Below are 15,214 nucleotides of genomic sequence, written 5' to 3'. Positions count from 1 at the left end.
CACCTTTCCAGGGATGCAGGTGAGGCTGACTGGCCTGTAGCTCCCTGGGTCCTCCTTCTTGCCCTTTTTGAAGACTGGGGTGACACTGGCTTTCTTCCAGTCTTCAGGCACCTCTCCTGTTCTCCAGGACCTTTCAAAGATGATGGAGAGTGGCTTAGCAATGACATCCGCCAGCTCCCTCAGCACTCGTGGGTGCTTTTCTTTCCTTTATTCTCAATGCTTTCCAAGTAGTTTGACTCCACTGCCCAATCCTCAGTTCCTCAACGCTTGCTGTGATGCTTATAGCACTGAATAAATTTCTTTGTCCTCTTTCTTGCCAAGCAGGGAGGACCTTGTAAACAACTTCTGTGGGCCATCTACCTGGTTTCCCAAAGAACCTTTAGTTGTTGCACTGTATTTCAGACAGCCGAACTGCCCTTCTGACTTCCCAGTTCAATGGTTGCAATAGCTCTGCCTAGTGCTTCGATTTTCGGGAGCCTCACTGTACAGTATCCAGCAAACTTTGCTTTTTCTGTTGTGAGCTCTCACACTGTTTTGGCTTTGGACTGCTAGGACAATGGAAAAAAAATATTCTTAACATTTGCTCAAAACTGGTCTCTTAATTGGACACCTAAAATTACAAACTCCTTAAAGGATGTGTTGTCTTAGCAGTTACTGTGAAAAATGGAAAAATGGATTTCGTACACAAATCTCCATTTATATTTTTCAAAATAATAACTTCTCAATAGATGCTGTCAGTAACTTCTAATTATTACTTTGATGACTCTTTAGAAGCAATGTAGCTAAGAGAAAGATTATCTTACGCTCTACTAGTCCGAGATGTTAGTGAAATTTTAATTATGTCAACTGATTCCTTTGAAAGTAATGAAGCTGCACACACACAAGAGAGGGCAAAAGTTGAAAACAAAAGGAYTGTGCAGGTAATAGAGAGCAGAATTTGACCTGCCACGTCTTTTAGTTATGGTGAAGGTTCACAACCAGAAAAAGAAGGAGATAAGCAAATAACAAACCACACACAGGATATGGAACTACATGGTATTTTATATAATTATGTCATGGAATTCTTTTGGCAACTCAGAAGTACACATCAAAACATGTACTTTGAATTTATGTGCATTAGGAATGTCTTGTTTCACCCTTTTCTTCCCTTACGGACAAAGACCTACATGTTTGTGGCACTAGGCCATGGCCAAATTTTTAGTCATTTCTTCTAAGCAAGATTTAAATGAGTTTAAAAAAAGAGTTTTCATTCTATGTTCAATCTGGCACACAGGGCACTGCATCACTGTGGAGCATTCTGGAAGGGCAGTATCCAAGAAGTGATTGGAAAGGTGTTTCCTGTTGCCACAGAAGAAAAAATAGTGAGAGTACTCAAGGCTGCAGTAACACAGGGCCGGGAGCCCTGTGACAAAGGGAATTTCAAAGATGAGATAACGAAGGAGGGTATTTTGGGGGTCCGTGGCACTGGAGAAAGGGACACCTCACTGCTGGTGGAAAGATAAGTGCAAAGATATATGGAACCTTAAAGTGTGTGCTCTCATTTTGAGGCACGCTGAATTTAATGGTCAAACACTATTTTTACCAAAGGTTCTGTCCCTTATTCAGAGTGCAGGGTGGACACTGTTCAGAGTATGAATCTGCACAGCTATCTTAGCTCCTGTAAAACCACATTTTTACAGAAATTTAGAAGATTCTAGACAAATATTCTCCCGAATCATGGAGAATTTAGCATGACATTTGGTTTCCTATTCTGGTGTTAATTCCCACCAAGAAAAGTTTGTATCTTATTTCTAAGTTGCACTGTCTCCACACAGCAATATTGATTCGATAGCTATCTATATGTCAGGGATGAAATTTATGCCCGCATTTGTGAGACAAAATCCCATATTTTAACTGGGAAACTCAGATYTTACTGTTCTCTTCTGTCTACCATCACAAATACCCAGCATCTTTCACAAATGGAACTCATGCATGCAGTTACACTACAAATCAAATAGACTGCTTAGTCTGTATCATACTCAATTAATTTAACAAGAGTGTCCAAGCTGATAAAACACTCAAATAAGCATATCTCAGGCAATTGCTAAGGAAAAAATCTAAACAGTCCAGCTTCACCCTAGCTCCTATTAAAACAAAGTTAGATTTAGTGCAGTTCACTTGAACATACCATATTAAAATTAGAAAATCAGGATCACATTTCATGCAAAGCATGGTGCATGCACAATACATAGCCAAATAAGGGTGAGGGTTAATAGACATCCTCCTAACACAAAAAAATCCTAATGTTATTGCGACATTTGTTATTATAAAGTGCTTCCGCACGTATATTGTTTGATAAGGGCACCACACAAAACTAGTGTGTAGACAACTTTGTGGCTCCAGCAACAATATGAAAATACAAATACAATTATTAAAATTTATTCCTTGCCGTCCTTTTGCCAAGACAAGTCTGAACTCTTCTGATGCAACTGCAGTGCCAAAGTCCTTTTTTATAGCTGAAAACAGAATTAGAAGCTGTATCACAAGTCATCTTGTAAACTCTGCCACCGTGATTTCTTGTGTAAGGGACATATTCTCTGGGGAACGATTTTAATTAATTTATTTTCACTGCTGGCCAACTATATCTATCTGGCTGTAAAAATGGCAGCTTGAAATCTGCAAATACAGCACTATCTTCTCTTTGCATGTATGTATTTCATTTTAAAATTTCAAAACACTTTATAATGGCAGATTTAAAAACAATAAAAAACACAATCATTTAACAGAAATAGGGGACTACTATCCTAGAGGTATTTGTATCATGTAAAAAATAAAAATGAAAGAGCAATTAAAAAATATATCGTTTACACAGAATTACACCTAGCAGGATGCCTCTATTTAAATAATGGATAATTTGTACCTGGTACCAGCAATTCCTATCAAATATCTATGTTGCTTCCCACAAGCACRTAACAAATATTTACCAGTCAACGAAAAACACGCTACCAGACAACAACATACAATGCTATATAAAGTTGGATATTTTTCAAAGTGTACTCCATAATGTAATTGTAATAATATCTATTGTAGCTGTTTATAAAACAATTACAGAACCTGCCCAAATACGGGCTTTTACACAGATATTACCTGTAACTATTCCACTCCACTCTAAGTGACCATATATTCAAGACCAAATCCTAGGAAAATATCCTCCCAGCTTTAGGATTACATTATGCTCATGCAAAATTACACTTAAAAGTCCTATATGCTACTGGAAGGTTTCGATTTTTGGCAAGACAATGGATAGTTTTCAGATTCAAGGGTTCTGACCCTGAAAGAACTAGACTGGGCTTTTATTCGTTTTGTCTTTAAGTGGATGTTCATTTCTGGTACAGTTTCCAAAGAACACGTATCAAGTATATCCTGGAACAGATTTCACATTCTGGTGAAACCACTACTAACATTCAGCAAGGACTTCATGTTGGGATTTCATTGTCTTCAGCTATACACTTCCTCTCCTCATTCTTAACACGAGCAGCAAATTTTCCTCCTGTCTCAGAAATCAGTGATGGCAAAACACAGTTGCAGCTCTTCTTTCTCAGAAAATACTTCTTTTCTGGTGTACCCCGAACTGCTCTGCTAAAAAATTGCAATGTGATCTATACGAAAAGCTTGTTCTCATAAAAGCATCTCATAAACTGATGGAGTCAAGTATTATATTTTGCTCTCCTTTCTATTTAAAASAATTATTTAAAATATAGGTGCCTCGAAATTCTCACTGTTCGTTATTTCTGTGGTTCTAACCATTGCTCTGTAACACTAATAACATCAACCTCTTTCTAAGAGATTTCAAAGAGATATCTGGGAAGGAAAACCATTTGCATAGAATCCTTGAATATACTTCTGTGCAGTCCCTCTTCCTTAGACATATTCTAGCTCTCATCTTCCTAGGAGGCTTTGAATAAGCACACACAGGATTACAGTGAACCTATACTATTAATCACTACTAAAGACGATTGTTATTTCAGCCAAAAAGGTTCTTTAAAGCTGATATATTTTGCACCATTTCTTGGGCAAATATATACGATATAAACATGTACATGTTTGTGTGTGTGTGTGTGTGTGTGTGCACGCGTGTCTGGGAGAAGTGTATTTCCTGTGTAAATACTAGTGATTTTTCCTGGTATGACTATAGCATAATTATAGCATAACAAAACACAGTTGTAAACCGGTGTTATTATGCCAACAAAATGGCAAACTAGCTAAAGTGGAGCTCTGAAACCCTGCCGAACTCCTGCTAATTTCAGGTTGATGCAAGACTAACTCAGGACTCCATTTGCACCCCACCATTTCCAGGAACTTTATTCATGTCCAGCCTCCAGAGACTGGGTGTCAAAAGGCAACAACCCAGGCAAATTTTTTGCCATAACGAAGGCAGTAGATTTATCCACACTCCTCTCAGAAGTACTCATACTTCAAAGGTGCAGTCCCTTTCCACAAAAGCATTGGCAAAATTTCCAAGGAAACATGCAGAGCTGTAAGGCCTTATTCAGCAGTTGTGAAACAGAAGATCATCTAATTCAAACTGTGTACATGAAGGGGAGGAACAACAAAAGAAAAGATGGACAGTCTCCTTAATCTCCCACCTCACAACAAGCRAACAATTATTCAGATTTTTTGCCCATCAATGCATGACTTCTGGACCTATTTCTTTTGTAATTGTGTGTGAAAATAAGCTTTTCTATCTACTGGCTTTAAGAGAACTGATATTTATGATGTCTGTTTTGCACACAGATTACTTTAAAAGACTTTTCAATGGCTTTTCAGTATATATTAGTCTCCTAGAACAATTTTGCAAAATTACCTCAGACTCTCATTACTATATTTTCTTCTCTTTACTAAAGCTCCCAATGGCAATCACCACTGAACTGAAAGACAAACATATGAATATATTTTTTTTGTTGTTTCATTAGGAGGAAGCAATAACTTTTAAATGAGACTTCTGTTGTTCTGCTTAAAACAACCAATGAAAACCCTTTCACATTCTGAAAATTTTTAATTTTGACAGTGATTTATTAAAGGTCTGGTATTAACACATGCCCTGCTTGAAATAAAAATGGAGAGCAGAATCATCTTTGAGAATTAAAATTATTGGAAACTCTTTTTCACTTCTTTCATTCACTTTTCATTTCAGGTGAATAACAGCATTCAGCTCTTATTTGATCAAAGCCCACCAAGGACTGTCACATGGACATTTTGAGCTTCAGAACTTTAATGCTGTCATTAAGCTGATTTCAACAAAATAAAAAAGTTGTCAAGTTTTAAGCAGCTTCAGAACACCTTTCTCTGGCCATATTTACAATCCCAGTGATGAGGTGAAGGCAGAGAGGCAAATAAATAGAAACAAGAATTGTGAAGTGAAGGCATGCAGAGACCACCAAAATATCCACTTTGGTAGCTTAAATGGTAGAACATACAAAAGACCACTCATTGATCAATTATTTACCTCAATACTTCAAGATGACTGCATGTCCCAGTCTTATGCCACCACTAAGTCAATTTCTTCTACTCTTGACTCTAAAACTTATTAACATGATATCAATAAATGAGAGAATAAGCCTTGTTCTGAAAAGTATCAACCCCTGAAAGACCATGAATATTTGAATCCAAACCAAGAATTCTTTGACAAAATGATGAATGAAAAGAACACACAAGAGATATTGGTGTTTTATCCTCAAACCAGCTACTAGTTTGGGATGTTGGATTATTAACTTATTATTCCCAAAAGTTCTGCTTTGGAAAGTGAAACTGTAAATTGGCAACTCCCTGGTCATATCTGCCTTTCTGAACCTGCAAAGCAGAGGGCATGGGCCAGCTTCTGTCATTGCTGTACTGACATAAATCTTTTTCTCAAAACTTTTACATTGGAAGCTAATCAAGGCAGTGTGCTTGCACAGTTGCAACACTGAAGGCTCTGTTTGCAAATAATGAGACTGCGTAGACTTACACAAGGCTGAATTGGCTTAGAGAATCCAGCAATGATTCTACTATTAAATTATACCTGTAGGCAAATGAAGAAAAAGGGAACGAAGGAATGGAGAGAACAAGAATGTAGGAACCTGTCACTGAATCAGCACTGGAGACACCGAACTGAAAAAAAAAAAAAAAAAGTCCATAAAATCAGGGGCTTGGGAGATGGGGCTCCTGGCTTCCCCCACATGGTTAATTTATCCTGGAAAAGGTATAAAAAATGGAAATTCACAAATCCTTGTATTTACATATAATGCAGTATTACTTTGCTTCAAAGATACCAGATGATTGAGGTGTTATGCTTTGCATCTTTTCTGTCAATCCAAGTAGTAWTTTCTTTTATCTTTTCTTTTGAGGTAGGTAATCTCCAGTACTAAAATGGATAAACCTATCAACTCATTTCACATACAGCACTGAACATTCATCAGATGCTAACAACTTTCTATCATTACTCAGCTGGGCAAGATCAAAACTAGGGACAGATGAAACACTCTCTTGTCAGTCTCCTGAGTCATTCAATTCCCACTGTTCTTTATTTTTTGCTGCCTGCCTTTATATAGCAATATTGTTGTTGCAGGCAGCTTCTGTGATTCATACCTTGGGCTCACCCACCTAAAATTTGTGGGTGAGATTAGCTACCATGACAGTGCTTTCCTCTGGGGTCTCTCAAGATCTCTGACCTGTCTACTGAGACTGCCATCCTTCTTTTGAGGAGGATTTTTTTTTTTTTATGTTTAAACACAAATGCTCTGTTTTTTACCAAGAATACTACCAGTGCTTAAATACAGATTGGTAATTAACAATGACATGAATACATTCACTATTCAAAGTGCAACATCTCATTATCTTAAAGATTTCCCAGGTAGAAGAGAAATAGGTATGTTCTGAGATCAGGAGAAAAGACAAATAAAAATATGACACAATTTATGTGATTGGAATACATTTTCTAAGAAGGTGTAAATGCAATACCTATATGGCAAAGGCACAATGTTAGCCTTACATCTGGGAATGAGAAAGAACTGAAGACTTCACATGTATATTCTCCTGGGAAAGGTAAATGAATCCTTCCATCTTCCCTTCGATTCAAAAGGAGATGTTATAAACTATCCTTCTACTCATCTCCTCCTATCATTGTTGGTTCAAGCTATGGCTCCTTTCCATTTCAGAGGATGTGTTGTTATACATTAAACAACTCCTTCATTAGGGATCTAATGTCATTTCTCTGCAAGCTTCCCTTAAACTTTCCGGGCTTGCTAGCAAAGCAACGTATCCAAATATTAACTAGTTAGCCACTCAGCAGAAATAGCCAGTAACAACCAGTATGAACATGCTTTTATTGGGTATTTTTTTATTCTATCTCTGCATGCATTCTTTAACTGTACTTACATTTATCATACGTCTGTCTTCTCCCCTTTCCTTCAATAAAAAGAGAAAACAACGTCCCTCATGCATGCTTACAGCCCACTCAAGGGGCACATTCTCCATAGATTTTATTCATTTTTTTCCCCATCACATTCATCATCAAATATACCCAAGTACTATACATTTTGGAGACTTATACTCCAGAATACCAGTCAGGCTGGTATTCTATAATGACCATATGGCACCACTATGTTAGTATCTCTGTCTTAATGAAATATCCATGTTCTGAGTAGCTAATGAAGCTTTCAGTACTAATACTGACCAAAAAAACCCACCCACCCCTGAAAGACACACAAAAAACCCCCTCAACTATTGCAATGCCTTATCTGTAAACTCTGAATGCTTCTTTCTGCTTGAAAGTGAGGTGAACAGGAAAACTCTGGAATTACTTGCAGTCTTTCTGTAGCAAAAATAAAGAAGATATTTTAGAGCTCCTTCTAATCCCTATGATTCATATGTCAGACTCCTCAAATTCATCATTTCAAAAAAGTTTTTTTATCCATTTACAGGCCTAATGGTGAACCATGTCCCAGGCAAATTGCCTGCCTTTTATTTCTAATGCTCTAATCAGTGTTAGTAAAGAATGCATTGACAATCTTCATGCAATTATTATTGTTGACTGGCATGATGTCTATATAAACTGGCTTTTTCACTCCTCCAAAACATTTTAAAACCATGGAGACAAAAACTGCAAGCCCTTTTTTGTTAATCAAAATGCATAATCGCATAGAAAGAGCAACCTCTCCTGCCTACCTTTTTCCCTGGAGCCTTTAAACTTTCAAATCAAAGCCACAATATATATCGGATGAACAACATTATTATGACTTCACCTTTAGAGTACAGATTGTAGGCATACGGGGGGTCCTGTATCATTGCAGTCTAGTCAGCCATCAACCACTGTTTTAAATATGTGCCTTCTGAAAATTGAGTGCCCATGACTGTGGTCATCAGTGTTAATCACAGAAACTGACTTGGATCCATAGAAAGGGATAATTAAAATTTTGGCATTAAAGGGCAAACATTCGAATTTCCCAAGAACAACAGAGGAAACAACGGCACTGACAAATTCAAGTACAGCTTTAAGTGCCCAGATCTGTAATAATATGCTTGAAGTTACTGAAAAAAACTATGACTCAGTCCCTGCCTCAAGAAACTTCCAGTTCATTTGATATATAATCAGTCCAGGTCAGAGAAAGCTCAGGCTCTGGCAGAAGATGTGCTTTTATAACAATGCATTTTTTGAAAAGCAATTTGCCTAGCTGACCAATTTTAAGTTTGAAGAGCATTATAGACAATATTTTATGGAGAAGGATTTAACAAACTTTTAGCTTACACTGCCAACTTATATCATGTGCCCTCATTTGACACTGGACTCATTCAGAAGTTATGTGGAACTGCAGTGCTTAGTCTATGGCCTCCTAACTGTGAACTTGGAAATCAGTGAATTTCTTCCCATTTCTTCAGATCAAGAATATAAGCAGAAGTCTGTGGAAGACTCTATAGTAACCTTAGTAGCCAACTAGCCTTATCTAGCAATAAATTCTTTAAATAACCATGCTGTCACTAAATCCTCAATACATGTTACTAACTTTTGTGGTGATTAGCAAAAGACTATACTGAAGCATGGGGATAACCTAGTCCATGCTAGATGCTCCAATGAATCAAACCAAATATGCAAGAAAACCTAATAGCTGCATTCTGTTGCACAATAAAACAGAAAACAACAGTTACTCTAAAATGAGACTCACCGATCTTTCCATCACCTCATGTGTGGAATAGTCCCTCTAATTTGTCCATTAGCATTGCTGAATGCAACCTCTCTCCAAGGAGATTTCCATGTATGCTTTTTTCAGTGAATTCAGATTTTGGCATGTTTTGTTCTTGAGCCTTCTTTTTTACACAGTTTTACTTCAATTTTCACCATGGTCTCTGTTTTGCTTTTTTTTTTTTTTTTTTTTGGTAGAAAATCAAGATGATCAAGGGACCTAGCAGCTACTAAAGAAGTTAAATGACCCAGACATAACAAATACTGCATAAAGAAATCCAGGAGAAGAACTTCCCATGATGGAATATTGGTATATCACTGGCAAGCTGCATCTGTTTCCTGGGAAACACTCATTATATGGACTGCAAATAGGAAGCTGAACCTGAAGACACTCAAAGACAAATTCCATGGCCATAAAGGACTTTCACACTCAAGATTATTATGTGTATGGTGGTAAGTAGCCTATACCTTCCACAATAAAAATAGATTATTCTGCTCTCAAAGACAGGAAGCTATTCCTTGAATAATGTTAGTTTACACCATAATGCTGCTTATATTCTTAAGCAGTCAGACTAAAACAATATTACAATTTCCAACAGAATTTCCATTAACAGTGACCAGTTAGGACCTAAAATACAATCCAGCAAACCTGGTTTCAGCCAGTAGTGTACATGGGTACATAAGTATATTAACCTGCTGTCTACAAAGATACTCACTCACGCATATTCATCTAATTGTTGCACCCACTCTGAGCCTAGTTGCAAGTAAGATTGTGGGTGACTTAGCTTGAGGTGAACCACCACTACAAAGACCATCTGCTATAGCACAGTGTAAATTCTCTCAATTCAAAGACTTAATTGAACTTATAAGCACTAGCTGGATGAGGTGATTCAGCAAGACTACGTATAGGCTAGGGTCTGCTACAAAAAACATTTTTGGCTGAAATCCTAATCAGCATACAGTATATTGTGACAACAGCCCCAGAAGGCATTCAGCTGGTGTCAGGTTGAGTCACTATGGAATTATTACAAAAAAGTACAAGACACTTGTAGTAGTTGTTTCAACTCAAATAAAAAAGAAATAGCTGGCATGGAGACTGTGGAATATCTGTTCTCCAACAGTGAATCATAAAGATCTTGCTGTAAAATAAGCTTTGAATGTAATGAAACCATTAGCTCATCAGACCCAATAAGCTACAGTGCAGAAGCATTCTGGGGGGGGGGTGAATGTTTATTCTTGTTTGTCACTGCACTAGGAAAATGCACCACAGACATTTGCTGACCAGCACAACAGGCTTGCAGGCAGCACAAGTAAAAGCCAGAGGAGTCAGTACCCAAGGGCACACTTCACTGATTCTTTCATGCTGAATCCCAATTGAAACTAGCAAAGGATGCTTTTTTCCCTCTTCAATGTTTGTTTACTAATATATATAATATGCCTCACCATTTCTGTTACACACTTTGTAACACACTAAGTTGTTAACCACAGTTGTTTGCAGTTATTTTATCTGGCAGAAGAACTCACACAAGTATCATTAACATCATTAATATTAGTAACAGCCTGAAAAAATCTTTCTGTACCAAAGAACAAGGTACAGAATCAGGAAAAGATAACAGCATTGTTTTTACTCCCTTCTTTCCAGAGACTTATATTTGGCATATGAGGCATACGGGAGCTCAGTCCACGTGTGATTTTTTTTCATAAACCATTTCACCTGCTGAACTCAGGTGACTTGAATGCTATTGTCCAAACTCGGCTGCAATTCACCAGCTCCACTGAGTTCACACCACAGAAAAATTTGCTGCTAATAGTCAATCTGATACACTCCTAAATGTGGACACAAATATGAATAGACATTAGCACACATCTGGGGTTTTGTATTTTTTTATCAAATAGCCTGCAAACTCATTTTAAGCATATTTTAATCAGGCAAAATCAACTAAGTGATTTATTTTTGAAAGATTCTAAGAAAGAAATCAAACAAAAATGGTGAGTTTGAATTCAAGGAGCTTGTTCTCACTTAAAAGCAAATGTGACAATTGCCAACACCAAGCAACGTATTTGCCCTCTATGAGCACATGAGGTATAAAACTAAATAATTCACCTATTTCTCAGAATTTCACAAGGTGAAATAATCTTTAACTTACCATTATTTTTGTGTTCTTCCAAAGTACAGCAATGTGTACAGCCTATAGAGAATTATCTGTAGTTGAAATGTTTCTCTGTGTGGATATTTTATTGTAAAAACATTTAAGGAATGACTCAGTATATGAGATAATATAATCACATCATTCTATTTATTAGAATCATAACATTCTATTAAAAGGCTAGACCCAGATACTATTCCCCAGGCTGATTTTGCTAATGCATTCAAACCTTAAAAGGATGTGGTCAGTAATTCCGTATTAAAAAGTCAATGATATCTGAACTAGTCTTTTGCTTACTGTTTTTGGAATCAGTAGTATGAAGTACAAGTAAACAGAAATAAAAATATCTCCCCTTTTATAGCAGGATAATTATAATGCTAGCCCGTAAGACCCTAATCTTATAGACATTTATGGATTTACCTTAATTTTTACAGGTTACAGGTTGTAGGAATTTTCTAATGTACAAACATAAGCATGAGCCTAAGTGCTTGCAGGAACATGACTTAACTGTGGTAGACCTACAGGTTTTGCTTCTCTCCACAAACAAACAGCTGTAAAGTTTCATTCCAATTTCTACTGGACATTACTCTGCACATCTGGCTGTGTACAATATATTTTTTTAATAAATATATATATATACTTTCTAACTAAAGAATTTTACCTTCTTGATTTGGTCATTCTCAWATGGATGCTTCTGTGGGTATTAACAGTATTAAACTCATCAACGACTGCCGTACAAGAAATCTGCGTGCACCTACATTTTCATGATTACCATCATGATCTTTAGCCAAATGTCCTAATGCTTCATAGCAACAAAAAGTTTTGAGTTTGAGATGAGATACGTTTATTACATATACGAAAACACCTAGCATATTGAAGAAAACCCACTACTGTCAACAGGAAGCTTTAAAGAGTTCAGATTCCATCCAGAAGACAGAGTCATATCTCTATATTTTTTTCTATATATATGTATATTAAATAATTTTACAAAGTCATGTGTTCAGCCCTTCAGCTTTCACATAATGCCACAGAGCAGAGGATGCATTGCAAAAAGTGAAAACATGTAACAGTGAAGACTGACAGGAAAGTAGAAATTGAGTAAAATGACAGTTGTGCTGTTTTGGTGGGGTTTTTAGTCATGTGCAGTGAAAATTACTGTCATAGTATTGAGAGAGAAAATCTAGAAAGGGGAAAAATGAACACAGCTACTCTTTTTCTTTCCCCCCTAAAGTTGTTGAAATTAATGCCTCATCTTATTTAAAGAATTTGTTGCATCACTGAATGTTATGTATTGAGATATATATATATATATACACACACATATATACATTCAAGCACAACCTTGTATGTTGTCTATTCCAGTAAAAAAAACATTTTGGGAAATAATGTCTTCTGCTAGACAAATTATGATAGTCTGTACAATTTTGAATCCACAGCACACAGTATAAGGCATAGAAAAATATTTAATAATTAATATGGATCATTTAATAGGATGCCATGCTGTACTAACTTATGGGAAATAAAGGTCCATTCTTCATAGACTAGTTTTTGTACAAGTAGTTTTTAAAATCATGAAGAGTTTTGTTCTTTCTTAAGACCCTTCTTTCTTTGTGCCAGACTTAATCACTAGCAAAAGAATTCCAAAAGTTGAAAATTAAAGTATAGAATTCTTCTTGCTATTCTGGACAGTACATCTCTATGTAAAGATTACCTTTTCCATTACAAAAACTGCAACTGTTTACAAGGCTGACCAAAGCATGGGAGATACAGGTTCAACAATGGCATCTATTTCAAAGGAAGTCTGTAGTCTTTGGTGGCATTAAAATATATATATACAGATATAAAAATGTAAAAAAAAAATTAAATATGTAAACAAATATATAAATATTATACCAGTTAATTAAAAATAAATTAACAGATTTCTGTGCATTTTGTAATACTGACTTGAATCATCTATGAAGTTCACAGATGCTTTGCAAATCACCATAGACACCTCAGTCTCAGCTCTTGGGCACAGGCAGTTAACTACAAAAGCAGTTTATAAATGTTGTAATGAAGATCTTCAACCACAATTCTATATCAGTTACAGAGTGCAGCTATGATTTTCCTTTTGTGCTGTTGCTATGACAGTTCTTATTTTCATATATTGCCCTATAGACTAAACTCATTATACTTGCCATGAAAACAGATTAAATTTAGATCTGAAATGCAGAAACTCCGCAATAAAAATAATGCCATTTTCAGATAATTGACTCTCTGCAGTAAATTTAGTATGCTATTGGTTTAACTTACTGTACCAAAATATCTGTGTAAAAAACACCCCAACGTGAGAAATACACTCATTAGCCAAAAATTTCTATTATTAAAGTATTCAAAGGATAGTCAATGTCTCCTCCAGAGCAGATGACTGTGGGTTCCCCATAGCACTCTGTTAAACACCTTTGCTGTTTGAACATCTCTTTACATCAGGTAGAGAGGGAGCTCTAGACAGTAGGAAATTTACTTTGACTCTTACCAGAAAAGACACTGGGGATCTTGGAAAGAAAACTTTTGACTGTACGAATAGGAATCCCATTTTTCTCATCTTGCATGCGGGCTATGACGTCTTCCATCTGAGCACAGAGAAAAAGAAATAAAAGAAAGAAATAATAAAGAAATCCAGAATTATTTCCTAAAAAAATTCTCTAAGAAGTCCTAGATCAATCTCGGAGTGAAAGGTCCACTCTTGTAATTTTTTTTCAATTAATAATGTCTATTTTTGTTGAATAGAATAAAAACCTGGAAGTATTTCATTCATGAACAACAGCAAAGCAGTGTTTATGCTCCAAAGTCTCTTGAGAAAGAAATACTGAGGCAGAACAGAAGGATTTAGTTTCGAAGTAGTTAAAAAACTATTGCTGAATATAAGACTTCACATGTGATTATGTTATTGGTATTGTACCAAATATAAAAGCAAAAGAGACTCATGCAGTCTTACAGATGACTGATACAGTTCTCAAAATGGCTGTTCAAAACAAAAGTAGAGCTTTTAAGTTCAAAGCAAAAATTCCCTCTGTTCTTTTGAGAAGAGGAAAAAAAGAAATTACAACATGGTCCAATTTTGCATCCCTGGAGACAGTAGAGCCAGAAACATGGGTTTTTTTATTGGTAATGGGGTGAGTATAAAAATGTTTAAAATCTTTTTATTATGTTTTTTGATACTTTCATATGTATTAGCTGATTTTTTCCAACTCAGTTTTGCAGGCTAAATTGGTCTGCGCCTTCTGTAATTCAAACCCAAACCAAAGGCCTTTCAGTCTCCTGCGAACTCTGAGCAAGCTGCTTTAGTGCAGAATGCAAAGAAGCTGCTCTCAATGGCAGGTAAGTCCAGGGGGTTTCTTGCACATTTCATCACTGACACTTACTGATTAGGTAAGTCTCATCTTTCTCCAAATATCGAGCTTCTTACAACAGAAATGCAATTTGATAAAATGAATTGCTACCACTCTTCTTCATTCCTTCAGTCACCAATATACTCCACAAAAAATAGGTCTTTGCAAGACTGTGCCTTTTATTAGTCAAATCTTAAAACATTGTCCTACCTTCCCTCTGTTCCCCAATTTAAGTTCCTAAACATTTCATAAAAAGTTTATGGCTGAACGTCATTAAAAAAAGTTTGTGAACATCAGACAAAATTTTGTCGTGCACCTTTTTTCTGCAGAAGCCACATGACTCAAATCAACATACATATGGCATTAGATAGTGATAGCTGTGAATTAATTTGCCCAGGGGGAGGTGATGTACAGAGTCAGGAAAGGGGGAGTGAGTTGGGACCCCGAGTGGTGCATATAGGCATGAAGAACAAAAAATTATGCCAAAAAGAAAAACAAAA

The 15,214-nt window shown here is 36.3% G+C and overlaps 1 protein-coding gene across 5 annotated transcripts in view; it reads right to left on the bottom strand.

Annotated features, from left to right (window-relative positions):
• Positions 1 to 13,955, bottom strand: part of RGS7 (regulator of G protein signaling 7) — a 136,473-nt gene extending 122,518 nt beyond the window's left edge. For all 5 annotated transcript variants that reach the window (XM_026082400.1, XM_026082402.1, XM_026082403.1 and 2 more), the window contains exon 1: positions 13,859 to 13,955. In XM_026082400.1, the coding sequence (XP_025938185.1) occupies positions 13,859 to 13,955 (97 nt within the window). The remainder of the gene's footprint in view (positions 1 to 13,858) is intronic.
• Between the last annotated feature and the right edge of the window lie 1,259 nt (positions 13,956 to 15,214).

Source organism: Apteryx rowi, unplaced genomic scaffold (assembly GCF_003343035.1).
Source record: "Apteryx rowi isolate R43461 unplaced genomic scaffold, aptRow1 scaffold_576, whole genome shotgun sequence".
NCBI lineage: Eukaryota > Metazoa > Chordata > Aves > Apterygiformes > Apterygidae > Apteryx > Apteryx rowi.
The sequence above is the reverse complement of the archived record's forward strand: the minus strand, read 5'-3'. Positions and strand labels throughout refer to the sequence as shown.